At 42.7% G+C, this 26,991-nt stretch overlaps 1 protein-coding gene and 1 long non-coding RNA gene across 7 annotated transcripts in view; one reads left to right on the forward strand and one right to left on the reverse strand.

Annotated features, from left to right (window-relative positions):
* Positions 1-26,991, forward strand: part of CTBP1 (C-terminal binding protein 1) — a 164,905-nt gene that overhangs the window by 77,905 nt on the left and 60,009 nt on the right. Inside the window, exon 1 of one of the 6 annotated variants that reach the window (XM_085223650.1) lies at positions 25,919-26,173. The exons of 3 other annotated variants lie outside the window; for them this stretch is intronic. In XM_085223650.1, the coding sequence (XP_085079776.1) occupies positions 26,134-26,173 (40 nt within the window). In that variant the 5' untranslated portion in view covers positions 25,919-26,133. Of the gene's footprint in view, positions 1-25,918; positions 26,174-26,991 lie in introns of those variants that run through there. 2 more of the 6 variants (XM_085223652.1, XM_085223649.1) reach the window with 2 other exon arrangements.
* Positions 24,854-26,900, reverse strand: LOC146544536 (uncharacterized). The gene is made up of 2 exons (XR_014883245.1): positions 26,357-26,900; positions 24,854-25,290 (listed from the first exon to the last, which is right to left on the reverse strand). It is a non-coding gene; the product is annotated as an uncharacterized LOC146544536 (long non-coding RNA).

Here is a 26,991-nt window from a genome sequence, read left to right on the forward strand (position 1 = left end):
TAGTCTCTACTTCCATCTTTGTGGACAGATTTTGAAGCTAGCTCATAAATTAAGTTCTTAATTACAACACTTTATTAGTAAAAGATTTTTTTTCCTGGAGCAATGCTGCTAGATGTATAGATGTATTTGCTGTATAGAGATGTTAACATCTGATGTCTCTGATGTATGAGGGAAAGGAAGTGGCACACTTATCTCCTTGAGCTCTGAAGCAGAGGCAGCACACAGCGAGGGAAGATCTCTGTTTACTTCGGTAATTGCAGAAAATCTTCTGGGTCGTAATAATGTATTACTCTGTGTCATTTTGTGTGTCAGTAATATACCAGCTCTTCATCATCTGCAGCGTCATCTGAAGGCTGCAGACAGGATTTGCAGAGCTGATAGAAATGGGGTATTCTCTGTTCTCCAGAATGTTCTCCTTCTGCCTTTTGAAATCCTTAGTTGGTGCCTGGCCCACAAGAAGATCTGGTGTCATTTGGTAGCTTCAGAAATGTGCAGCAAGTGTTTTTGGGATGTAAAGGGAAAAAACATTACAGCCTTGGGAAAGTAACAGGATGAATTGGTATTTTAAGATCCTGGGTGTTTCTGTTTGGTTCATTTTTGTTTGGTTGGTTGTCTTTGGTTTGGGTGTTTTTTTTTTTTTTTTTTTGCTATTAGTGAAACACAGGACTTGCAGGAACTACTCCAAATTCTGAATGCCCATTTCGGTACAGTGATCTCTGCCTGTAGGAAGCTGACCTTCCTGTTGTACCTCCTGAAGGACAGCTGCTCTCAGTGCAGGTATCTGCCATTTCATGTGTCAGCAGAGCAGCACCAAATAACATCAGCAGTGTAGATCACACTCCATTCAGTAGTGGTTGATAAAAAATATCCAAATTTGGTTGTTGTAAGTGCATATTTCCTTGGGGACAGAGACTTTGAGCTGGTTAGTTGTTACTGCCCTTAATAACAGCGATGCCAAGTCTCAGAAAGGACTGAACTTAGGATGTAGTCACTTCATGGCTGCCCCTTTATAATGAAATAAATGAAAAATTAAACAGTATGTGCAAATTTTAAGTGAGATAAAGAGCTCGGGTATTATGGTATAAGGAGGATTAACAGTGCAAGGTTTTTTCCTTACTTGCAAAAACTTGGTTTTCAAGCATCAGATGCTTGGACAACATCCAGAGCCAGGCTGTGGGCTAGATGGACCAGTTGTCAGCTGATAAATCTTATGATTCTGCATTTACCAGTCTTCACAATTTTAATGATTTGATATCTGCAGGCTTTGGCGCATATCTGAGGGACTGAAATACTGCCTCATTTATGCTGTCTGAAAAACAATTTCAAAACAATAATTCATCTGAATGCGAGGTGGGAAGGTTGACCAGAACACAGGCAACTGGAGTTTGGTATGCCTAAATGTAGATCCATATGTATGTGATTAATCATAATTTTATTGAAGCAATTTATAAGTTGCCCGTGCTTCATCTTTTTTATTTGGTGGCCAATTTTGTGTTGGTAAACAAGGGGATGAGACATGGAAGACTGAAAGTAGAAATGGCTGTCTGACTTAGTGAAAAGTTAGACTTCTTTCTTCTTAGGAAAGTACTTTTCTAATAAAAGGAGGAAGAACCCTTACTATATGTATTTTTTTTTCCTATACAGATATTACTTAAAGTTACAGTTGTTGCCTTGTGAAACTGGGGTCTTGCTCACTTTGCTGCTGTCTGGCCACCTCTAGGTGCCTACAGTTGATGGATGGGAAGCTGTGACCTCAAACTCTCGTGTTTGGTGGCTGTGGCCCAAAGGCCAGGGCTGAAAATGACACCTGCTGCCTATAGAGTAGGTGTGTTAGAGAATACCCCCTACGTGTGTGGGTAAAGAAAAAGAGCATTTATGTGCATACACCAAGATGGTTTTATTTTACCATTCTAATACTTTATTGAATTTAAATTAAAACAGATATTCTACAATTTGAACTTTTAACAGACTAGTTATTGTCATTCTGCTGTAATTGCACTTTAATGTCATTTGAATAACAATTGGAAAGGGGCAAACATGATTTATGTGCAATTAAACAGCTGCAGCTGCACCAAATACAAGTGTGTAAAAGTTTCCAGATAGGAACTTTAATTTGGCAGTGATTTTGGCAAAATAATTGTCCTTTTAGTGCAGCTCAACATCTGTGTGTAGTTTAAAGGTTTTGTTACCTCTCAAATAATTAGCTGCTGAGCTTTCATTGTGTTTTAATGTGGTAAAAGACCCCAGCACAAAATATTCCAACCTTAAAAATAGCAAACTCTGCTGTATTCTTGTTAAATTTATGTGCATTTCCACAGCTAACCATCGCTAGGGGGTATGAAAATATCTGAGCCGTGTTCTCTGCAAAGGGCATTTCAAGTAGAGGTGTACGAGCAATGCAGTGCACACATACAAGCTATTCACACTTGTCTTGGAAAAAAACGTGTTATTATTTGAATTGTTATTGGATCTAAGGGCTGTGTGAGAGCAGGCAGTTTTACTTGGAAAAAGTCCTGTGTGATTCTCCAGCATTGGGCACTTTGTGCTTAAGGACAGCTGTGCTGTTTGGGGTGCGTGGTTTGTGAGTCCCATATGCTGCAGCCCTTCTTGAAAGCCTTCATTTCTGAGATACAGATGTTGATTTTTAATCTGCCATTTTTATGGAGACTCTTTACAAGCCCCAGTAAACGTACTGCTGAGCAGGACTGCTGTTCCATCCAGTCCCTCAGTATTGGAAGCAGGGGGCATTCTACTGAACCTGGTGGGAGATCTGGTGGTTGGCCACCCAGCCTATGGTGGGGGGTTGGAACTGATGGGCCTTGAGGGCACTTCCAACCCAAGCCATTCTGTGATTGTGTGAGATAAGAGCTGAGATAAACGAGCTAGGCAGTGCCTGGCGGCCTGCAGACTGCACTGCTTTGGGAAGTTGTGAGGGTAACTCACAGCATGTAGATGGGCTAAAAAGAGGACAGAAGAATCTCTTGGATGTCTTGCACATCACTATAAGGAGTCAGTGGGGATGTTTCCTCTACAGCGCTCCAATTCCGAGGTCTCTGGATGTTGGTGGACTGCATCTCAGTTCTTCAGCCTATGAAACTTTCTCTTTTAAGCATTGTTGATGATCATGGCTTGCTCAGAAGCCGCCTGTGACACGAACATTGGAGTTTTAGGGTTTTTCCATCCAGTGCACGGCCTTGGCAGCAGACAGCCTTCCTCTGATGTCCTTCTGCCTCTGTGTGTATGGGATGAGGAGGTAACGTCCTTCATGACGAAGAGGCTCAAGTCTGCAGGTCAAAATGAATGAAAGCCTCAGTCAGGGTGAGAATTCACTTCGCCACCACACTTACCTCCAGCTCCTGAGTCGCATTAAATCATTCTGAGTACTTTGTAAGTCAAACAAGAAACTAAACAGCCTATGCAGACGTCTTTAGGCAGACCTTCTTCTTTCAGTTTGGATACATTCTGTGCTATTGCCAGAATATTTTGGAAGAGAATTGTCTTCATCTGGTTTTATTTGCGTGTTACTGCCAGGTGAAGAGATTGCTGTCTTATGCTGGGATATTTTCCCCGTTTTAAACTCAAGAGTAGAAGATTATTAAAGACTGCCTTTTGGGCTGTATGGTTTTTATCTGCTTACATTTCTGCTTCAGAAAATTATTTTATGCTCAGTTAATTTCACCATTATTTAACCTTCTCTTCACATTGGTAAAAATAATAAGAAAAAAATACACACCCATGTGGAAGGTTTGTGAAAGGTGAATAATTAAACTTTTAAAAATTAGTTGTAACTTGATTTCTTGGCCTGAAATGTGCTCCGTCTGTGTAATTAAAGTACCTCCCAGCCTGCCCTCCAGATTCCCAGATAATGCTTAAACCTTTTTTTTTTTTCTTAATTTCTGACCAAACTATACAGATTTGCAGCACTATCCACTCATTGCTAGTCCAGTAGTCCAAGATAATTTATCCTCATGTAAATAGTACACGTAAAAAATGCACTGCTTGAAGAACCTGGATGTCTTCTCAAGTTGTAAACGCGGTAAATGGATCCTGCTTTTTCTGCTGGGGCTTTTGAAATGTCATTTGGTAACAGGAGAGCTCAGGTTCCCCTTACCTCTCCTTTTGTGTCAAAGAACAAAGTGTAAATTGTGACTGAGGATCCACAGCGGGGCTGGAAACCACGGGAGATCATAGACTCACATAATCACTATAGTTGGAAAAGACCTCTAAGATGATCCAATCCAACCACCAATCCATCCCCACCATGCCCATTGATCGTGTCACTCAGTGCCATATCTCCAAGGTTCTTGAACACCTCTAGGGACAGTGACTCCACCACTCCAACACCGTTGGTATTGGCATTGGGAATGTGCTGGGTGCTGTGTCAGGCATCCCTGAGCAGTGAGTTACAGCACATTTGGAAAACCATCACTATGTGGATGGTTGGGGCTTTGTACTTCTTTGAGGCATTCATATTGAGCTATGGCCAAAGTCAGGATGATGGGTTCGATGTGACCCAATACAGCAACTTTTGTGTTTTTTTGACTTTTGTAGGAAGTGATGATTCACAGGAGAAAAGGAAGAAATATAATGAAGTGTTCAAATGCAGGATAAGAAGCACAAGTGCAAAGCATTTTAGAGTATGCAGTTATCCCTTTCGGCTTTTAACAAATAATTTTTCTTCCTGTTAGATGCTTTCACAGCTTTAATTTTGACACTTAATCACTTGATACTTAATAAGCTTAACTTTAATATATTTAGTTACAAGTACGTCTTCTATTTAGATGCACAGAACTGCAGTTTCTCAGAATTATGCAAGAATTTCATTTTCAGCACATTTTACTCTTCTTTGAAAGGTTGAAATGTGCAATTATATATGTGTGTGACAGAATCATTTCATGAGTCCATCAGCAAAGCAGAGAGTTTTATAATGGATTTATTGTGTGGTTTGAGTAATTTTGGACAAGAGCCACAGAGATATTTATTTGATGTATTTTTAATTTTAAAAATGTCTCAGATTAAATAGGAGAAGTTATTATATATTAATACATCTTTAAAGTATTACAGCACTCTTAAATCATATTCTTTCTCACACTTTGTGTAGACTTTGTATTACCAGAAATGAAAAACAGCTTATAGAGTTGAGCGGCAGAGACTGCCAGCATTTATCTGGATGTGACAGAGAGAAAATTAATTGAAGGCAATGAGAAAAGTGATGGTACACGGTAATATTTTTATCGCACCCAAGGTCAGTAGATGTTCTTTAGCTACTATACTTTTCTATCTGCTTTGATCTGGCTGATATGTTTCTAGTTAGAAAAATAAAGGGCATTTTTCTCCTGTTTTTCTCTTTTACTGTTGTAGCACTGACTGCCCACTCAGGAAGAAGTCTTCCTGGACTGGAAGAACTTCAACATTTCTCATTGCTACCATTCTCTCCTAGCCTGGTGTGGTTGGCAGTGTCGTTGCAGCGGCACCTGTCAGTCAGTGCGCAAGTGATGCCATGAGTGATTGAAAGGGAATGAGAAATGCAGATAGAGTGGTATTGCTCTTCAGATTATGGACAAGTGGGGAAGGTCTTCTTATTGGTTTCCAAAAGCAGATGTGCTCTGGTCCTTTAATTTTATCTGAAGGAAGCTCAGCACTTCACTGAGATACAGTTTCACACGCGTTTGGACAGTGACGAATGCGGTGATGTCAGCTCCAGCTGGCGGGGCTTCTTTCTCTTGTTCTGCCTTATCTGCTGCATCTCCAAGCAGAGACGTGTCCTCAATCCAAGTTCACACCATGGGGCCATGATTTCATCTGGTGATTTCAGAACGTTGCTAGAATAAGCATAATAGCAGGTTGTTTGGTTTAAGATAATCTATGTCTCATCTGGATGACTTTCCAGCAATGGATCTGGATCCCAAGTTAATTTTGGCTTCCATTGAAGTACAAGTGCCTTCCACTGTATGCAGAAGCTTCAGTTGTCTTAAATGTAATATTGATGTCCGTACACGTGTGTGTGCATGTACTTATATGTCTGTGTGCATGCATTTATCTTCCACAAACCTGCATGTGCACATTTTTATTGGGTGAACTCTGGTTCAGAAATGGAATCACACCATTTGTGTGCGTGTATTTGTGATTACTGTATTTGTGAAATGACAAGAAAAAAGATGAGTCTTGTGTGGAGCCCACACAACTTGGCTGTCTCTTCAACTGCATGCAAAGCCTGTTGTTTGTCAGTATTTCTTTTTTCTCTTTTAACAAGGTAGCGAGTGAGTTTTGTGTTCATTGCTAGAAATCTCTGAAGCTGTCAAATTTTATCATTAGTAAATATAGGATTCACTCTTTTTCATCCTGTTCCAAATGCTTAACCTCAAGGAAGGTTGGCTTTGGTGGTGTTCGGCATTTTGCACTCACTGAAAAGCAAGTAGGTTTTAGCTGTACCTTAATCGTAGCTTGAAAGCAGAGCTCAGTACAGCAAATCTTGATTTATGTTTGTACAACAGTAAATTCTGTAGCTGTACTGTTATGGATATAAAAATGTCATGTGAAGCTTATTTAAAATGAGTATAAAAACACGTAAAAATGACGTAAAGCCAGTTTGGGATGAAGCACCTGCTTGTCTTAATGTCACTCCCAACACAACGAACCAACACCAGGACTCCATAATAATGAGAATAATCAAATATTTACAAATACAGTTACTGTATCTGTGCACAGTTGTAGCGGCTTTAACACAGACATTTCCCCTTTTTCGTGTTAGTTAAACAGAACTGAATAACATCTGCTTCTAAGGGAATTTCTGCTTACCAAGAAAATGAAAGGAGGAGAAATGAGAAATAGCAGCAATAATTACCTCTTATTTTTTTCTTTAAATTGTAATTGTCCCTACAATCAAATAACACGTTAGTGCCAGGACATGTAATTCATTTGCCAGGATGTCCAAATTGTTCATCATTACCCACCTCAAATGTGCTGACTGCTCAGGTGGGCAGCAGAAAGCCTTCGTGTTACAGACAGATGGCACAGAGACGGTGGTAACCGCAGAGTAAAACAGAAACCTGTGAGAACTTGTTATTGTAAGTACACACTGGAGTTTGTTCTGAAGGCCATCTAGTTTTTTGCAGTTGCTGTACTCAATTTAAGGAACAGCATTTTGCTTATTCTGCTTGTATCACACAGGTACCTAAAACACCAATTTCCACTCTGCTTGCTTTTGTTTTTGTGAAAGAAAGGATAATGATTCCAGCTGCTTCTTCAGTATGAAAACAAGGAGAAAAAGGGAAGAAAGGAGTCTGGAAAAACAACCAGTACACTCTCCCCAAACCTGCTTACTCTGTGGTACAGAATTAGTGTCAGAGGGCCAGAGAAGCACCTGAATAAATATGCTTCCATGGAAATGGCCATTTGAGAGTGCTGTCATCCTGCCAGGCTTTTATTTTCAGGGCTGTGCTGGGAGTCAGGCAAGGGAGCTCCCTGCACAAGGAGAGAATGGCGTTCTGAGGGTTGCCTCTGGGATAGATGCAGAAAGTGATGGTCCTGGGTTCCTCTACTAGGTGTTCTCTGATGAGCTGATGGTCCTTCCATGGCTTGGTAGCCACGGTGTTTGGTTTCTGTGCCCTCCTGGAAGCACTTTGATGGGGACGTTGCAGGCAGTGGAGCGGTTGGCGCCAAGCTCTGCTCCTTGTACCTCGCTCTTGCAGATGCAAGAAAGGAAAATTCATGACCAAACCACCTTTAGAACTTCTACATCTGGCAGAAAAACAGTGGATTATTATTTCATTATTGTACTTAATTGCTTTTCATGCTGTAAAGATACAGTGAGTCAAGTCAGAAGTTTGGAATGTGTGCAAGCCACAGCTATTCTCCGTCTTTTATTTGTGTCGACAGCATAAAAAACCTCAATTCTTTGTATTTTTATCAAATGCATATTCAATATTTACTTTTTAATTTCTAATTAGTATTTTAAAATACGCAAGTTATTCACATTCTGTTGATGCCATTTCTCCCATCTGTTTCCAATTTGTTCTAATTTTTTGACCCTCATCTTTTTTACTTGCTAAGTTTTCTCTCCGGTGCCGCAAGCGCTGCTTTTCTTGAAACACTTTTTATTACCGTTTATTTATTTCTTGATTTTTACACTGATGGACTGTGTGGGGCATGAGAAGACTGAAGAATGTTAACAGCAGAGGTAGCATTCACTGGTGACATGGAGACATTTGCTTGCCTCAGGTGCGGTGCGTAATGAGGAACTCTCTCAAGTTCGTACTCCTTTCTGAGAAGTACTTCTGTCTGCATGTCCAGATGCTGCTTTCAGCTGAACTCTGCCGTTTGAGAATCTCTCAGTATTCCTCATTCTGTTACCAAGTGTGGATGTTGCAAACAAATAGAAATAATATTCTTGCTCCTCACGTGCTGCCCGCACTCCTTGGTCTAGGAAAGAACTGGCTTTCTTGCCAGGAAAGATTCAGGGCTTGAATTTCTTACATATATATTAAAATATCTCATTGTATCTTTTGACAGATTAATTCCATTTTAATTTTTCACCTTCATTTTGCATTGTGTCAGCACAAGCAGTTCTGCACCAAACCCATCTGTCTCCTCTTTGCTACGGAGCGTGTCCCACTTCTTAAAGCAGAAGCCAACAAGAAATGTGTTGAAGGATCTGTTGAATTACATTTCTTGCAGTGACACAGTACTAATCACCAGGAAGACTCGAGGAGGGAGAAATGCAGCATTTGTTTTGCAAACACTGTTCTCTTCCTTTTGTGTGCGCTGTCAGCTTAGCGTCACGATCTCCTCTTGGTGAAGTTCAGGCAGGAAGCGCAGATTGAAGGGGCGATTGCACATTGCCTCTCACAAATGTCTTCAGTAAATAATTCAGGAAAAGAATTACTTCCCCGCGTTTGACTGCAGCGTGGCTTAGTAAGATTGACTGTATTTTAATCATCGCATTTGTGCTTTCCGTTATTAAAGTATTTTGTTACATGGCTATAAAGGCTCGCAATTAAAACGTAATGCTTCTGTCTCGTACAAGAATGATAAACTCCTATTTAAACGTTCTGAGAGATGGCCTGTCTGTATGTGTTGAAGGGGTGCTTTGTTGCCCGAACACTGTTTGAGTTTTTTGATGCACAGTTATATGTGTATACGTATGTATCTTGATAGCCTTCTGTTTCCCCTTATCTGCTGTAAGGACTTTGATACTGGGAGTGGTGTGTGATCTTCAGTACAGAATTTTGTTTTCAGTGGGCTTTCATCTTACAGGAGGAGCTGTCTCTTCCCACGAGAGATTTCTGAGATGCTACTTACTGTTAATGTTCTATATTTATTTGATATCTGAGGAACGCTTTGAAACTTTATTTTGCTTTACACTCAGGTTATAAAGCCTTTAGGGGTCCTTTCCTTTTGCCCTTGCTTTATACAGCATTCAGCACAACGTTTTTTGGTCTGATTTTTTGAGGGTAATATTCAGTGCCATTCTATTTGATGTAATAATGATTCACTAAATAATTGTTTCGATCCTGTTTATACTTTCTGTAGAGCTCGCTCTTCAAATCACTTGTAAGTTGCCAACCTTCCAGGTACATATTTACTTCCTGGAACTTTTCTCTAAAGGAGTGACCCAGCTGTATTACCTTTAGTGTTGGCTGAACATGAAATGTTCTCCATTCACAAGGACGAATTTCCTTGTTGGGAACCAAGCAGATAATTCAAGTCAATTTGATAACCTCAGGGTATTTTGTTTTCATTCTGATCTGCAGTGATACAAAGCTGCTCATCTTCTGTGCAACTTTCAGTGTCAAAATATTTGTGCAGTTAAAGCAAAGGCAGAAATACAGAAACTCCTGTTATCAAGTGCATATTGTAAATAAGAGAAGAATGGAAACATTACAAAAGGTAATTATTTTCCAGGCTGTGAATCAATACTAGTTATATGGGCTTAGCTATGGTGGTCCATGATGTAGTAGGTGTTGAGCTGACTTGGGGTTGGGTCTGCCTGCCTGCTTGGTGAGTGCTTGGTGACCACTGGTTCTGCAGAAGGGCTTGTCTCTCTATCTCGTTTCCTTGGGGTGGTCTCTATTGGGTTGTGTGGAAGTCCTGCAGGACCCCACATTGGGCTCAGAACTGAGCAGTGGGGTGAGTTTCAGCAGTTTAGAGTCATGAAACCCTGTTGGCTGTGCTGTGTGCATGCAATACATCTCAGGAGCATTTTTTCTGTGCTAAAAGCCTTTTCTGTTCCTTTCTCAAGAGCAGTATTACCAAGTTTATGCTACATTTAGAAAACAAGAGGTAGGAGGACAGACAAGTATGAAGCTGAGAATTTGGGATGATGCTGAGATGAGGAAGCAATGATGTACAGCAGAGGGACATCAGCAGTTCTCCCTGATCCCTGCAGTTGCCAGTTGGTGGATGCTCATGCGATACAGGAGAAGAGAGGGAAGAGGATGTGGTCCTGAGCTCTGGAGCTTGCTCCTTTTTTGGTTCACGTGTAGGTTTAGAATGTGCTTCAAAGCTTGAAGGATGTTTTTCTGAGAGGACTGTGGTGTTTGCTTCACTGCAGTGGTGGGGATGGGGAAATCTGTGTGTGTTCTCTGGAGTTACTGCGATGTCTGATTGGAACTCATGAATTTCTTACATAAATTAGCACATACTTTTCTGGTTTTGGTTTCTGAAATTGTGATCAAGTTACAGAATAAGTAGAAAGCATAAATCTGCATTCTGAGAAGCTGTTGGGAGGATTTTCAGATGCGTCTTTCAGTCTGGTTATGCAGGAGACGAACTGAGACAGTCAGCTCTGTAACATCATCAGGATCCAACAGATCCTTGTGTTGCCTCCACCAGAAGCAGACTGTAGGAAGGTTACTTTCAACAAGATGATCTTTTTTTCCTCTCATCCTATCTCACAGTCACCAAAATATGCAGTGAGGCCATTTTGAACACTGAAGTTAAGAGCAGCACGTACTGTTGTCACATCTGTTGCAACTGTATGTTGAAATTAGTACTATTGCAACACCATACTGAAAGGTTTTCTCTAAAAATCCTTCTACCAAAAAACTGAGACTGTTTTTTTTTTTTCTATCAGCTGAAAAAGATTATTTCAGACACTGTAGTCACTGCCAGTTTCAAATCCACTCCCTGCTATAGCTCCGTGGGCAAAGAAAACACACCAACGACTCAAACCCAAACCTGCCCGTAGCCTAAGTGTTGTCAGTGCTGTAGGAGCCACCGGAGAGGATTTGGCAGGTAGAAGTTGCCCATGGGAGCACTGCAGAGCTCCCCGCATTCCCTTGCCATGAGGCAGCTGGGTGCAGCACTCAGTGCCGTGCAGCGCTGCGCTGAAACACGAGGTCCTGCCTGCAACACCTTCACGTGGCGGGGGAGCAGAGTAAGTCAACGTTGTTAAAAACTGCAGGTATGCTGATTTCAGGTACAAAGCACCTTGACCTGCTGCCATCTGTTCCTTTTCTTTTTTTTTTTCCCCTTACTCAGTGCAGTGATTTCTGCCAGAAAATCCCTGCTGTGATTTGGTCCCTGTGGTTTGAGGTGATGAGCATGGAAACCACTCCTGTGAAATGTACTTTTAAGAAATTATATGAAATTAGTGATTAGGAATGAAAAGGCCATCAATATAATAACTGTCATCAGTATAGTAATATTTCCATGCATTATTTATGAACGAATATTTGATAATATGGCCACATTTTTCATCTGTAGGGCCATTTATTTGCTATTAAATAAAATATGAATGCTATTAGAATTTTATTTAACCCAAACAAAATCTGAACTGAAACAAAAATCAGTTTGCCACCACTCGTGCTTGCTGGAGGTTTAAATTATCTTTCTTTCGTAGCAACATTTAGCAGATTGAACCGTTTTTAAGTAATGAGGTTTGCACTTAGAACCTCCGGTTCTTACCATCATCCGATTTTTTAAGTGCAGTGTGTTTACCTAGCTGTGCCTGTAGATCTGCTACTAAAATGTCATTTTATATAAATGGCTCTGTTACAATGTTCATGGATTGTACCAAAGAGTGACACTTGTGTGGCTGCCAGAAGAGAAGACTCCAGGAAATATTCCTTAAGCAGGGTGGGTTTTTTTCTGGGCTTGCCTTTGTTTGTTCTTTTAATTGACCAAGTTGAATTTTTTGCCTCTAAAAATAACAAAATGGATATTTCTTTGTGAATAGTCACATTGTTGCTAATACTGTTTTGAATGGATAAGAACTGAAAATTAGGCAACTGTCAAATTAAATTTCAGAAGCCATGCTCATCACAGGAGCCGTAATTTCACTCTCAGTGGAGCTTTAAAAGCTACTAGCGTGCTGTCATCCAAGTCCCATAATAGATGGTAATGTTTCTTAAGTTAGGCTTTGTTTAAAAAACAAAACAATTTTTTTCTGAATGAAACGTGGAATGGTGAAATTGCTTGGGAAACAATCAATATATGTGAATTGGAGCTTGAGGGGCTCATTGTACAGTCTCCGATTTTCTTGGAAATTTGAGGACCTAACAGGGAGACAGCACTGAAATGTGATGCAAGAAGGGAGGATTTGGGCACCTGGTAGGTGGGAGCTCACAGGAGGCTGCTTAGGTAGCCCGGGGAGCCCAGGAGCTGGCAGGAGCCTGGGGACAGCATCCTCCAGGTGCAGAAGTGGCCACCCAAATTGCATCTGGGAGCATGAGCATGTTGGTGCAAACCAGCACGCGGCCGTGTTGTGGAGCTGCAGTGCAAAAGGGCAGTGTGTGGCTGGAAGGAGGGAGAGGCTGCCCAGGAGGAATTTCAAAACACTGCCCTGACATGCAGGGATGGTGTTAGGAAAACCCATCTCGTGTTGAGACTTGAAAGGGAGGGCTTCCCTGGAAAGGGTAACCCAGCTGCTAAATCTCCCCTTCGGCTTTCGGAGCCTACAGCTGACTGGCAGTGGGATGTGGCTGAGACACTGGGAAGCAGAAGATTGCTCTTATGGTCTGTGCTTTTCTCAAAATAAGCTGCAAAGATGGTTCGTTTTAAAGCAGGCAATATCCACTATAGCATACAGTGGTGACTTAAACGTTTACTTTATGAGGGCATATGTTATTTCTTCAGCTAGAGCGAACGTGCTAATTAAATATGGATTTATTTTACTGAAAAGCTTTCAAATATCTGATACAGCTGTGAGCTGAAGTTTATTTTGGCACGCTGAACTCTGCTGTCCTCTACAGTTTATTAAATGCTTAATTGGATCCCTCTGGTCTTTCAGTTTAACCACCTGAAAACTACTGTCTGAGAAGCAGTGACCTTTGTATCACGATCATAATTATTTTAGAGCTCTGGGAAGCAGAAATTAATTGTTATTTTGTGTAGTAAATAGTTACTAATTAAACTTGAAGCTTTGGTCTTTAGCACATTGGGGTCTCATTCACCTTAATGGCAAACTTTCTTTGTTTTCAATAGCATCAAGGCCTGGTCTATAAAGAGAAAAAAAAAATTGCCGTGTACTTTGCCAAATAAATTGGAATACAGAAATATGCTGTTTTGAAGTTCACTGACAGTTTTTGATTCCAACAAGAGTAACTTCTGGTTGTGAAAATGTTTCATTGACAGATTAATACAATTTCTTAATTTCTACTCTTCCCTCTCTGTGTCTCCAGATGAATAATTTGTGACTGTTTTGGTGATCCTTCAAGGGTTTTCCTGACAGAGTTGTCATCATTTTTAGAGTTTTGTTTCCCAAATTGCTTTTTATTGTACAGCATTTTTGTGTTGAGATGAAAGCAAGCTTTATCCTAATTTGGACCTACCAGGATCTTCCTTTCTGGACTTGACAAAGGGTCACAGCTCACTCACCTTATCCCACTCTTCATGTTGGACATGAACAGGACACTAAGAGGTGTAGTAAAACATGCACACAATTCTGTGTGAGTCTCCTCAATGTGACATTTCCAACATACGGTATTTTTTATTAAAACAAATGAAAATTTACAGATCTGCAGATTTATATTGTTGGTTTGTTGCTAGGAGTAGAAACTTCAGTTAACTGAACATTGGGAGCTCTACTTCATGTGACAGAGCAGGGGAAGTGAGTGCAAGCTGCAGGCAATATATTACTTCTTACAGATCATTCTTCTTGATTTTTTTTTTTAAGGGTAGCACAATCTAAGCTCTGTATTCCCTTTTCAATCCAGAATGATGACGCCTTGCTGACACAACTGAGACCTGTACCAAGGATGACTGCATACCTGTCCTTGGGCTCATTCGGCACACAGAGAATGACTCTTCAGTTGTAATGGGAGATGTAAATATTTTACAGATTTGCTCTCACAGCAAACAGGAGCGTATAATAAGTGAACACTGCACATATTTTAAAGATGAAGAATCTGCATACATAGAAGGGAGGTGATTTAGAATGACAAGGATGACAGGAAGCTGGTGATGGTCAGGAATTGATTGTACTTTTCCTGAATCTTGGCTCGTGCTTTACTGTGTCTGATTTCTCCCAGTTAGAGGATGCCTCTGTTCCCTTACAAGAGTACCTGCCAAGTTTCCTCTAGGCTCCATCTTATGCAACATCTCTGCATGCTGATTAGAAAGGGCGTGCTGTGTCATCAATGCAGTTGTCAGCAACTTAAACACCAAAATAGATGGGCAACAGCCAGTTCTGCTCAGTTACAAGAACAGTCTTGCAGTGCATGACAAAGGAGGTGCTAACTGGTTGAACCTCATACATGGGGAGAAGTGCAAGAACCCAAGTCTTTGACTTATTTAACAACAGTAAAACCAGCTCGTTTTGAATTTTGTGCTAAAAGTCCCTGAATTCAGAAGTTCAGGTTTTGCATGGGGCTTCCCACTGAGATCTGGCTGAAATCTGTCAGTTGGCATAGTGGCTTCAGCAGGGCTACCATGGGCTCTCTTCTAGAATTTCTCTCCTTTATGATTATCTGTAGTTGGCATTCTTCTTCATCAGAACTTTCTGGTGATAATTGCTTCCTGTTAGTGGACATCATGAGCACAGAGAGATTTGTATCAATAGGTGACACCCAGTGAAAGGCTGAGATCACCCATTTCATCCCTGCCTGTAGGGAGTGGGGCAGTAACCAACCACTGTGTAAGATTTTGGCAGCAAAACTATTTTCCTCAGTAACCCCATCACAGTTAGCAAAAATCTTCTCCATACTGGAATTTAACTATTGGAAGGAATACTGTCAATGTGATGGTAGTCTCTTCTAATGGCAAAGCTTTCCATCCTGGTTTTATTAAGCCAGATTTTCTTTGTGTGGTTTTCCTTTACCCATAATCCAAAATGACGGGGATTGCTCTATTGCTGTTATTTTCCACACATAATTATTAGTGGTTTTGTGATGTTCGCAGTCATTTTGGCAAAGATTTTCTATATGTGTCCACTTTATTGGTGAAGATGATGACAGTTACCCAAGAGAAACATTCTCTGTTCAGAGTTTTTCACTGACAAATATGTCCTAAGGTCAGGCTGGCTATTAGGAAGAAGTTCTCAGAAAGGGTGGTAATGCATTGGAACAGGCTGCCAAGGGAGTGGTGTGGTCACCAGCCCTGGAGGGAGGTGTTGAAGAGACGTGGAGATGTGGCACTGAGGGATGTGGTCAGTGAGCATGGGGAGATGGGCTGGCATTGGACTGGGTGATCTTAGTGGTCTTCTCCACCTTAATGTGATTCTATGGTCTAACTGACTCTTAATGCTTAACCAGAACGTCAGGCACTCTGCAAAGCTCTAAGATATTACACATTCATGGTGAAGTATTAGTTGCTTATGCGTCTAGGTGATAATTTTTTAGTGACAATAATTTGCTGTTTGGTAGAAATAATCAGTAACGTGCGCTTTGTGAGATCTGGATTTCATCAGCTGTTCAGCCTTGTTCTGCACTGCTGTTTGCCAGACCAAGATGTTTAGAAATAAAATTTCAGACCAGATCTGCCCAGTGGCCCATCAGTTTCTGCAATAATGCTTTATTAATAGAGATCCTATCTGACATCAGAAGAGATGCAAAAATATATTTAATGAATACCCGTGGAGTAGTGTTCCAGTAGAGGAAATGGGCATGGCACCTCCCTATTAATATTTGGCATGAATATGAATGCACATGCAGGGTTACACAAAATTAGAATTACTTTTTCTAATGCATCCGTGTGGGTGTTCTTGGTTTATGTGGAAAAAAGATCCTACATTCACCAGTGTAACTCAGTGTGCAGTAAGTGGAATATGTAGTAGAATTTGTTTGGTTGAGGAGGGAGTAAAATCAACTGTGATGTTCTTACATTTCTGGTATTGTGAGCTGCCCAAAATTCTGTTTTTGTAATTATCCTGATTATTTAAAATCTTTGAATGTCCTTGTGAGGGTGATATGTCATTCGTTCCGGCAGAAATTATTTAGCTGTTTCTTTCCTCGGTTAATGTAGGGGGAGAAAATCAATGTAAAAGATAGTATTTTAGCATTAGCTGATCCTGCAGTCTCATTCGATTCCAGCATAGCAGGCTAAGTAGCAAATGCTCTTAGCAATTGTTTCTGTTAGCGAAATTTTGAAAGCACTAAGAGAAATCTTGATCCGTGGAGACAGTACAATAATTCACATTGACATATTTTCCCCATTTGCCACAGGGCAAGTGGAACTATTAATGCTCCTGCACAAAAACCTTTTTCTCCTTTTCTCCTTCTTTTCAAGAGCAGAAGAGAAATAATGGTGATCGTAACAGTAGATTGTATGTAAAAACTCAGACTACCCTGCAGCTATCAAAGGGGAAAAAATCCAGAGAATTTAATGTCAATGTATCTTAGCCTTTTTTCATAAAAACTCTTGTGCAATATATACTCATCCATGTATTTTTCATAGTATTTTGGAGTGTTGATGGCAGAAGCGTTTCTAGCAGGAAGGCATCTGTGGGGTCAGGGAGCAGGTAGCAGTGATTGAAAATAAGCTGTTTGAGTGCCACGTACACACATGAACTGATTCGAACAAAAACAAATCCCTGCTGAATCCGTTCTGTGCCCCACAACATACACTCTGCGCCCAGCAGAGACAGCCGTTCCAGTGATGTATACACAAGGAATATTTGTTACCATTGTAGTATTTTGCCTCCAGCTTTGAGAGACCCAATTCTATCTTCCCTTCAGCAGCGGGAATGATGTCAGCTTCGGCGCGGCGCATTTTTCCTTGGATGGCTAAAGAACTGAGAAATTGAGAAAGATTTGTGTAAAATATGGATAAGCATCAAGAATTTTCACCCATTTAGTACAATAAAACCATCTTTGAAATGAGATTTAAATAGGAAGTCTTGAAAACTTTGTTGGTAAGATGTTCAGGGTATAACAGTGCCAGAAAGAGTAGCCGCACTGTAATGATAGATGAGCAAATATATTTCTGCCCAGTGTTGTGTCACGTTGGATGTGCATGTTACAAGAATGTGAGCGTTTTATTAGATTAAAAATGAGCTAGAACAGTTTTCTGGGTAAATTAACAAACAGTTTCACTGGTCTCCTCTCCATCTCCCTCCCTCCTCCATTTTTTTTCCTTTTTTTTTTTTTTTTTTTAAGACCACCAAGAGATGAAGCCCTAGGTCACAAATGAGATGAGTTTGATGACCTCAGCCTATGGCCTCACAGACATCTGTCTACATCTCAAACCATCCATACATTTTAGGACAATTGGATATCTCTTGTCAGGAAAGATCCACAGAGAGGCTGAGAACGCAACTCTGGTTGTAATTGTAAGACCTCAGCATACAACAAATCCTCCCAGCACTTCATTTTTTCGTCAAATTTACAGTTATAATGCTTGAAAGGGAGAACATTCAAAATACTCTAATTGAACCAAGGCAGCGTGGTTTGGTGGTTTGTTTTTTTTTTTTTTTTTTCTTCATTAGACTGTTATCTCCATGAATTATGTTCATTCTTCTCTTGTGATAGCTCTCTCTGGTGTGGGTGCCTCTGTAATGTTAATCACGTAGGTACAGCCTCTGGGAACGACACCAACTTTAACCTTTCTGGGTCATGGCTTTCAGAAGCCACTTTACTTAGAGATCAGCACAGTACAGCCACGCACAAAGTATTCTCATTTGTTTCCAGGTTCTTCAGGAAAATCTAATTAATTATTTATACATGATCTATATACATTTATTTATTGTTACAGCTCAGTCGCTGGCCTCCAGTAGTTAAAGAACATTTTTCCTTAAGGTAACTTCCGCATCTGTGCCGTAACTTGTGCTGTTCATAAGGCGTATCAAATCATTCCAATTAGGAGCCCAATCTGTTTGCAAAGATGTGGCAGTATTTCCCTTCTTGTGTATGTCTGCTGAACTTTTTTCTTCCCATAGCGATGTACAAGGCCTGTGCAGTGACCATTCTTTCAGATACATGAAGCAATACAAATTAATAAAAGCTGATTCTGGTATCAGTGTCTCTTCTGATCACAGGGATAGGACCGAAATGAAACATGAGAACATAAATGAAGGAAAAAGTATTTTGTGTTTCTGTACCCGAAGCTGTTCCCTAGAATTAGCTGTATAAAAAACAAAACATTTCAGATTTTTGATTGCATTGGTGTTACTGATTTTTTTAATTGCTTAATGTGTTTCTTGTGACCTCGTAGTTCACAAGGCACATCCGTGTAGTGAGAAATAATAGTTCATTACAGAAGAGGAATATTAGGTGTCCTGCTTCATAAAAAAGGGACTGAGCAATTGTTTTGACGAGAGATTATAAAAAAAACAACAAAAAGAGTAGGATAAGCAAGGTGGTGTGCTAGCTGAAGCTGACATTGCCAGAGCTTTCTGTGTAGTCCACTGCTGTAGGAAATTTACCTTTTAAAGCTGTCACTGAAAGCACTTTTCATTAATGTAGTCTCTTTTGTTTGTAGATCATGATGAACTTCGTGGGCATTTCACAATGTCCTCATGAGTCACAAATGCTGCCAGCACTGCAGCCTCACCAAACCTGCCTGACCCAACAGAAACCACGAGCAGTGGTCACTGGGACACGGTGTGGCTCCCAAAGATGTGTAAGACTACAGCTGTATTGTGCTGTGATACAAACTCAGCACACAGCTGTTGCGTACTGCATCACTGTGTGCAAGAGTCCAGCCATTCCATGGACTAGGGTTTGGCAAATGCTTCTGTGAGATGTATCTCTCTGCAGCGTTTTCTTCTTGTAACAGGGTAACTTTGGGAAATTCATCCAGTGATCTATACATAATACCATAATGTGCAGTGCTGAAGTGCTGCCTCACTGCAAGTTAGAGCACTGGGCAGGAAGGGTGAACTCAAGTAGCAGCACGTCTGTTGATAGAGATGGTCACCTATCTGAATCAGCTCCTACGGTGAAGTTGTGTATTACAGTAGTAGTGTGATCAAGTCACAGTTTAGTTAGAATAACAGTTCTTCTCTTTTTGCATTATTTAGCAATACAAAGGGAGCTTTTTCAAAATGAAGTTACCCTATCAATGTGGAAATCGCCATGTAAACGGATGTCTTTTAGGCCTGGAGTTGTATCTTGTATACTGATAAGGATTCTTGCAGCTTACTGCTCAGCTGTTGCGATTTAAACATTGAGGATGGCTAAGTGCAAAAAAATGGCACAAGAACCTTTATTTTGGGTTAGTAAAAGAAAAAAGGGTGTACTTCCAAATAACTGCCTATAAAGCCTTTGTTAGATAACTATACCCATGTTAGGAGAGGTATAAAGGTATTAGTTTGTTGCTAGATTTATGGAGGCACACAAATATAAAATGTGTTTCTGTGGCCAATGGGTTGTGCGTTTTACTCATGAAACCTTGCTACTTTCTTTTTACTGTTCCAAAATCATCGACCATTCCCTGTTATGGATTGCCTTGGCTGTATGTTGTAACTATGGAATTGATTTTCTCTGGCCGTCTCTTACTGTTCTCTCCATTCTAATTTTCCTGGTTTCTTAGAGTACGAAGGGCCACTTGTGGGGGTTGATACTGGTTTTCTTTTTACATATTTAATAGAATGGTATTTTCAGTATTATTACAAAATTTTGGATATACTGATTTTAAACTAAAACTGAAACGAGTTAAAATTAATGCTGCTAGAGCTTACAATTTTTATTACAGCCCATTAAATCGCTCAATAGTTATCTATGGGCAGACGTTCATATAAATGTATCTGATTTTTTTTGGTGTTCCAGGTGTTTTCTGCCACTTGTTACAGCTGCTGTGCAGTCTGAGAGCTACTGAAGCTGTCTGTGCAAATGCTGATGACTGTTATGTTGCGATGTTATCAGATTTTAATTGTGTATGGAGGTGGAAGCAAAGGCGCTGCGGGGAGATGTGTGTTTGAGGCATGGGTGTGATGACTCACTCGAGGTCACTTTTCTCACTAATGAACCATTCTCTTATCTTACTGTTGGCTGATAGTGGAGTGCTGGTAATGCAGCGTTAAACTGGGTACAAAGCTGAGAGCCTCAGTCTGGAAGAGGAGGAAATTTAAGTCTAATAACTTGTAATCATCCCAAGTGAATTTGATAGAGCAGGAGTGTTCGCTTCGGTGTCAGAAATGTCTGTAATTCTCCTATATTGCCACATTCAAGGTCCGTGACTGCAAAGTGACTTTTTCACTGATTGCTGCTTTGTTTTTTGCATCCTTTTGGATCTTTCCAGGTTTTTCAGATGCATTGTCCTCTGGGTTAGTTTGAGAGAAACATCTGCAGATAAATACTCGGTGAGATGTTGTTTTTCTTTCATACCTTTTTAAAAATTATTTTTGCTGGGGTCTCCAGTTTCGCAGTGTGTTTCAAAGAGGATGGTATGATATTTTCTACACCGCTTAATGACCGAGTAATGTTTGTAAGTGTGAATATAATTGCCTGACAATTTTGAAATAATCTCTGATCCAACGATAGCTTTTTTTTCTGGCTACTTATTGTGTAGCTTTCACAAAAGCAAGATCTAAAATGTGCTATAAGGGAACCAAAGAAAAGGTAGAGCGTAGCACAGTGCAAATTAGATTACAGCACAGACCGCTAGCTTACTGCCAGTCCAAATTGGTCTGTATGTACAGCATTTTTAAAGGTGCCACCTACGGCTGCTTTTAGCCTTGTGCCAGGCTCAAAATAGTAAATCCCACTTCTGAGCAGAAAATTGCCTCAGGTTTGAAGTAATGCTGGCAAATCTTAGCTGCTCATGGTTTCAAAGCCTGAGCAGCATAGAGATAGAGCCTCCAGCCTGAGCATCTCTCTGCTTTCTTCTGAAAATGGCGTCACTGTGCCCTTCAGTCAGTGAGGGTGAATGTTCTCCTTGTACATTGCTGAAGATGTATCACAATGGGAAGTTCACTCGGGACATCTACTGGCTGTGCTTAGGCTTCTGGACAGGTAATTATTGTTCATATTACCTGCAGAATTAGTCCCATCAAGTAGGTTATCAAATGTATTACAGACTTGCAGTTTTTTGATCCGTGCAGTTGGCTTGGATACGTCTGTCACTTCACTTGCTGTGTCTTTGTGTGCAGAATCTAGCACCACAGAAGGTAGTATAGCGCAGTTTTAAAGAGGATAGCACAATTTAATAGTACAATTTTAAAGAGAAATTTGGATGTCATAGCTACTGTGGATGGGCCTGAGCCTACTGCCCTCTGTCACGCTGAAAATATTACCTTGCTTCCTGATTTAAGACTTGAGAAGCAAATTACCACTCAGCTGTAGCTTGCTACAATCCAGTTATGTAGAACTAAGTGCAGAATGTTATTCTAGTTCGTTATGATGGAAGTGTATTGTACTGGAACTATAATTGAACATTCAGTGTAATGTATCCTGTCCGAGTGCTTTTTTGAACACCTTTGGAGGTAGCTGCATTGGTGATTGAGGGTCTGGTTGGTGGGCTCCCCACTGCCTGCAGAATTTTGCTGGTAACTAATTTTTAAAGATTTCACTGAAATAAGGAGACTCAGCATAGGATCTCTGCAACTTACACAGTTTGAACAAGCTCCAACATTTCAGGCAGGTGAGGAGAAAACCTCCCCGTGGGTTACAAGCACTGTTTGTTCTGTGATGTTAATTGACTGTTCGTTCCTAGGAGCACAGATTGTGCTGCTTCTCCTTTACCTCGAACAATGTCAAATCCCCAAAGCAGCCCTGCCAGCACAGAAGGGAGTGAGCCATATGGGGCAGGTTGCAGTTGTTCCTTCAGGTCTGGACAGATTCCATTGTGAACAGATGGACAATGGCTGACATCCACTAATGGTTCTCGATAGGTTTCTTCTGCTGTTCATCTCGATCTTCTTTTTCTCTTCAGCCAGAACACAGACCTTCCTGGAAATGGTCTGTTAACTCCTCTTGACTAGGTGGAAAATGATAGCTCTCATTTCATGATAACCAGAAAATGCAGAGGATTTAATTCCACCCCAGTTCTTGTGTTTTTAGCACTTACATGAAGAGGGTGAGATCAAGAAGAAAATCCCTTAGTCACTTAATACAGATAACATCAGAGGAGAGAGGTTTTTTGTGTTTGCTGGTTTGAAGGGAAGTTATTCTTCCTCTCATTCAGCACACTGCAAGGTTTTTCACTTTTGTATGGCTGTTATTTCCAGGATTGAGCTAGTATAGCCATTCCATTTTGAGAAGGGAGCAGTGCACGTTTGGCATTTCAGAACTGACTCTGAATGTTTGACACAGCTGAACTTCTTGTTCATTAAGTGGAACTTTAATCTACTACTTTGATCCTTTGGTAAACCTTCTTTTTTACAGCAGATGAAGGTCCTCTATTTTATTTCATCCTTGTGATGAGCACCATTTCTTAAAGATTAAATGTCTTCCTTTTGTCAATTATTCTTTTTTTCCATTTTCCCCTCAGAACCTGCTAAAAATGTTTCTCCAGAATGGCCTTTCTCTTTCACATCAACCAGAAAGTATTAACTTCTTACAGAGGGGAGTTTCACACAGACGAAGTACTTTAAAAAAAAAACAAAGGCAGCTCTAATTAGAACATGCAATTGCTGTGCAGTTGCAAAATGAAAGAGACTGATCTGTACATGTGTGATTTATTAGCAAATGTTTTTCAGGATCTCAGTGAGAGAATTAAGGAAATATTTATATCCAAACAAAGTCTTTCCAGATTATAAATAAATTGCATTGACTTATTTTGAGTACGCATTTTAAAGATGTGCTTTTAAGATAAAGTTGAAATGCTGAGGCTGCTTTATTCAACCATTCTTTTCTTCTGACATAAATCCCTTTCAGGGTCTCCTAATATCATCTGAAAGATTTACTACTGACAAAAGCTAGGAAATCTTCCTTTGAAACATAACCTTACATTCTGATTAAAAATACGCAAAGGTTTTAAAATGATGGTTTTAAGAACTGTTACAATGAGCATCCACATGAATGATGCATGTTCGATGATGAAGTGAAAGCACACATACCTATGGCAAACTAAGGAACATCTGTAAGTACACAATCTCAGTATCTGGATGTAAGAACACTGTCAAATCTCATTATTCACTTTAGAAAGCACACGGCAATGTCTTGGCTCACGCTTAGTTCAACAGTAAAACTTCCTCTTTCACTATCTTCAAAGTCACATCTGCTAAGGATACCATACCCTAATGTATCTAATTTGTGAAAGCCCAAGGTCACGCCCTTATGGTTGCAGATTCTGAGGGGAATCAAACTTGCCCTTAAATTTTACATATGGCTGTTAAAGATACACTTAAAACAATGTATCTACTCTTTAGCATATGTGTTCCTCCAGCTGACTCTTAAGAAGCCAAGAAACCATTTGGGGGCTTTGAAAAACGCCATAATTCTTACTGCAAAGCACAGAAGCCTCTCAGCTGTGTAACACTGCTGTTAAAAGCCACAGCAACAGCCCGAATGTGATAAGAGGATGGGAATTCTGTTATGTTCTGCGGAAGATTTACTTACGTTGTAGCTGTACAAATCATAGTCTGAAAGATGTGAAGACAACTGACTGTTTTATGACCCAGAGCGAGTCTGAAAACAAAATGGGTGGGGGTAACTGGAGTCAGCTGCACTGCCCCTGGATTTTCTCAGACCCAGTCTGTAACTGGGAGTTATGGAGGGGAGAAGGAGAAGCTTTGTTTTCTCAGTCAGAAACAGCATTGCATCGTGTTCTTAACAGCCACTCCTCAGTTATTTTGTTTAACACCCTGAGCCTTCATAGCGTATCCTCGGGAGCAGGTGCCCTCAGCAGCTGTCTGTGAGCAGGAGGAGAGACCTCAGGGCTCAGAGCCGGGGTCAGATAACCCTCTGCTCCAGCAGGTGCAGGTCAGCGTAGTGCTATTGAAAGGAACACAGTTGGCCACTTACTGAGGATCCAGCCCCCTGTGTTTTCCCAGGAAACACAGATCTGTGATGTGCACGGAGGGAGGGAAGCAAGCACGACATTACCTACACAGCGTGCGTTTAGGTCTGCGTGCAGCCAGGAAAGAAAAAGAGCAAGCATATGAGTCCCTTCATGAAGCAGCATAGAGAATCCCAAGCTGCAGTATTAATAACCTCCTGTTACTGAATACTCCATCTGTTCCCCATGCCAACGTGTCCCCGCTCGGAGCACTCCCCCTGTCACAATATTGCTGCCACACTCCCTCCCTCCGCCTTCAGCGCTGAGCACGTGCCCCCCCCGTGCCCCTCTGAGGAGGGGTCCCTGCCTGCCCTGCTGCTCTGTAAAAACGGAACTAAGCTCTCATTCCAGTTCTCAGTCTTCGTTTTTGCTGTTTGCTTTTCACAGAGGTACTTTTTCCCCGAGGTACTTCCACATCCATATTTTCTGAGGGCTCGATAGGTGCCATTTTCTATACTTTATACTTTATATATATATATATCTATCTATTTGCTAACATCTAAGACGTCAATAAAGCGGTTCGCCACTTCAAAGCGACTGAATCCAAACGTGTTTATTTACACACGAGGTGCTTGGCTGGGTGCTGCCTCAGAGCGAGGCGCAGAGGCACCGCGCAGCGCGAGCCGCTTCCTGTGGAAGAAGTCAGTCAGTCAGTCAGTGGCTGAAGGCGCGCCGAGTCGCGCTGGGGGCCGGGCTGCTCAGCGCTGCTGCCACCACGAGCAGGCTGAGCCCGCCCTTTTCTCGGCCGCAGCACCGTAGCAAAAGTGCCGTTCCGCCGTCACCGAGCGAACTGGAGAGGCCGGGCCCGGCACTGAGAGAGGAGCGCCCCGCGCTGCCGCCATGACCCCGCGCCGGGCGGGGCGGGGCGGAGCTGCCGTCAGCTGAGCCACCCGCGGGGCGCCGCCGTGACTTTGTTTTGCGTCCGCCGCCGCCGCCGTTTTAGGCGGCTCTTGAGAGAGCCCCGTGCGGTGGCCGCTGTGATGGGAGAAGGTGAAAAAACACCGCCGCTAATAATGACGATAAGTAATGGCTTCTTAGAATGAATAGAGCAATTTACGAGCTTATATTCGGCGAGAACTCCCCTCCCTTTTTTTTTTTTTTGTGAGGGGTCTTGGAGTGAGGGCATTGTATGCGAGAGTGCCATTGAAATAAACAAAAACAAGCCTTTTTTTGAAGTTGTCGGAGCTCAGAGGCTCCCGGTGTGTGCAGGGGATGGCTGGGGGAGCGCAGTGAGCGGGGCTGCACGATAGGCAGCACTTGGGGGCCTATAGTATTTGCGGAGGAGAAAAAGTGCACAAAACAGGAAGACGTGATCTTGTGGGGACACGATGAGTGCCAACACTGAGCACAGCGAGCGTCAATGCAGAAGCAGCGAGTCTTAAAGCCGCACGCAGCACGACCGCGTACAGCCTTAACTTTGTGAAAGTTTAAAGGATTTTAAGGGAGGTTCCTGGGGTCCGGCCGCTCCAACGAAGCCGGCCCGCAGCTCCCGCCCCGCTCTCTTCCACCCCTCCTCCCCTCCTGGTACCACGAGATCGAGGCGCGGAAGCCCCGCCCGCGGCGGCGGCCGTGTCAGCGGCGAGCGGCGGCCGCTCCCCGAAGCCGGGCGGGCGGGAGTGCGCGTGCGCGCGGCGGCGATCGGCGGGGGGACGCGCACGGGGAGGGCATGCGCGCGGGCGCGCGTCGAGGCGCCTCAGTTCAGGGGCGCCCACGGAGCGGCCGCCATATGCCGCGGCGGCGCCCGCTTCCCCCGGCAGCGCGGCCGTTGCGGAGCGGCCGAGCCCAGCCCGGCTCCCTCCCCGCGGCCCCGACGCTTCAATGGGAAGCTCGCACTTGCTGAACAAGGGCTTGCCGCTAGGTAACGAGCTTGCGTCGCGCCGCGCCGCCCGGCCTGCAGGCGGCGGGGGCGGTGGAGCCGGCGGGGCGCGATGGAGCCGGGGGGGTGCGAGCGGCCCGCGGGCTTTGTGCGTGCGGGGAGCGGGCAGGCGGCGGCGCGGCGTGCGAACGTCCAGCGAGCGGGGCTGAAATCTGTTAGCGTTACCGTTACGGTTGGAGGCACCAAAATCAGAATGAACGCGTCGGGTTGGGGACCGGAGCAGGAAGTTTGGAAGCGGCCGAAAGTGCGCGGTGCGGAGCACGGCACGGCACGGCCCGCCGCCCCCGTCCCCGCCCCCCCCATCGGCCCGCGCTGCTGGCGGCGCTCCGGGCGGTGCGCGGCCGCGGGGTGACGCGGCGCTGCGGGGCCGCCCTGGGTTTCGCTTCTTGGAGGGGGGAATCGGCCGCGTGTCTGCCCGCCGCGCACGACGTCGGGCTGTTTATAAACACCGCCGCTTTGATGGCGAAGGCGGGCTGCGGTGCTTGTTTACCGCCCGCTCCGCTGCGCCGCTTTGTTTCCTTCTTAAAACGCCGAACTCCAGGCGCTGAGTCGCGGCAGCCCGCGCCGCTTCACCTGTTGTAGCTGGAATGAAACAATCGAACGTTTTCATAACCGCTGCCCTTATCTGGAGCGGTGTTTGCTTTGGGGCTGCGGTGGAGCAGCTCGAGATAATCACCCCCCCGGCCTCGCTGGAAATAACGAGGCCTAATAAACTGCGCCCAATGTGTACTTTTTGCCCACGGAATTGAAACGGGCTCTGATATTTGTGGTGTGTGCGTGTGTTTTCAACGCATCCGTTC

Source organism: Meleagris gallopavo, chromosome 4 (assembly GCF_905368555.1).
Source record: "Meleagris gallopavo chromosome 4, MGAL_WU_HG_1.1, whole genome shotgun sequence".
In the NCBI taxonomy this organism is placed as follows: domain Eukaryota; kingdom Metazoa; phylum Chordata; class Aves; order Galliformes; family Phasianidae; genus Meleagris; species Meleagris gallopavo.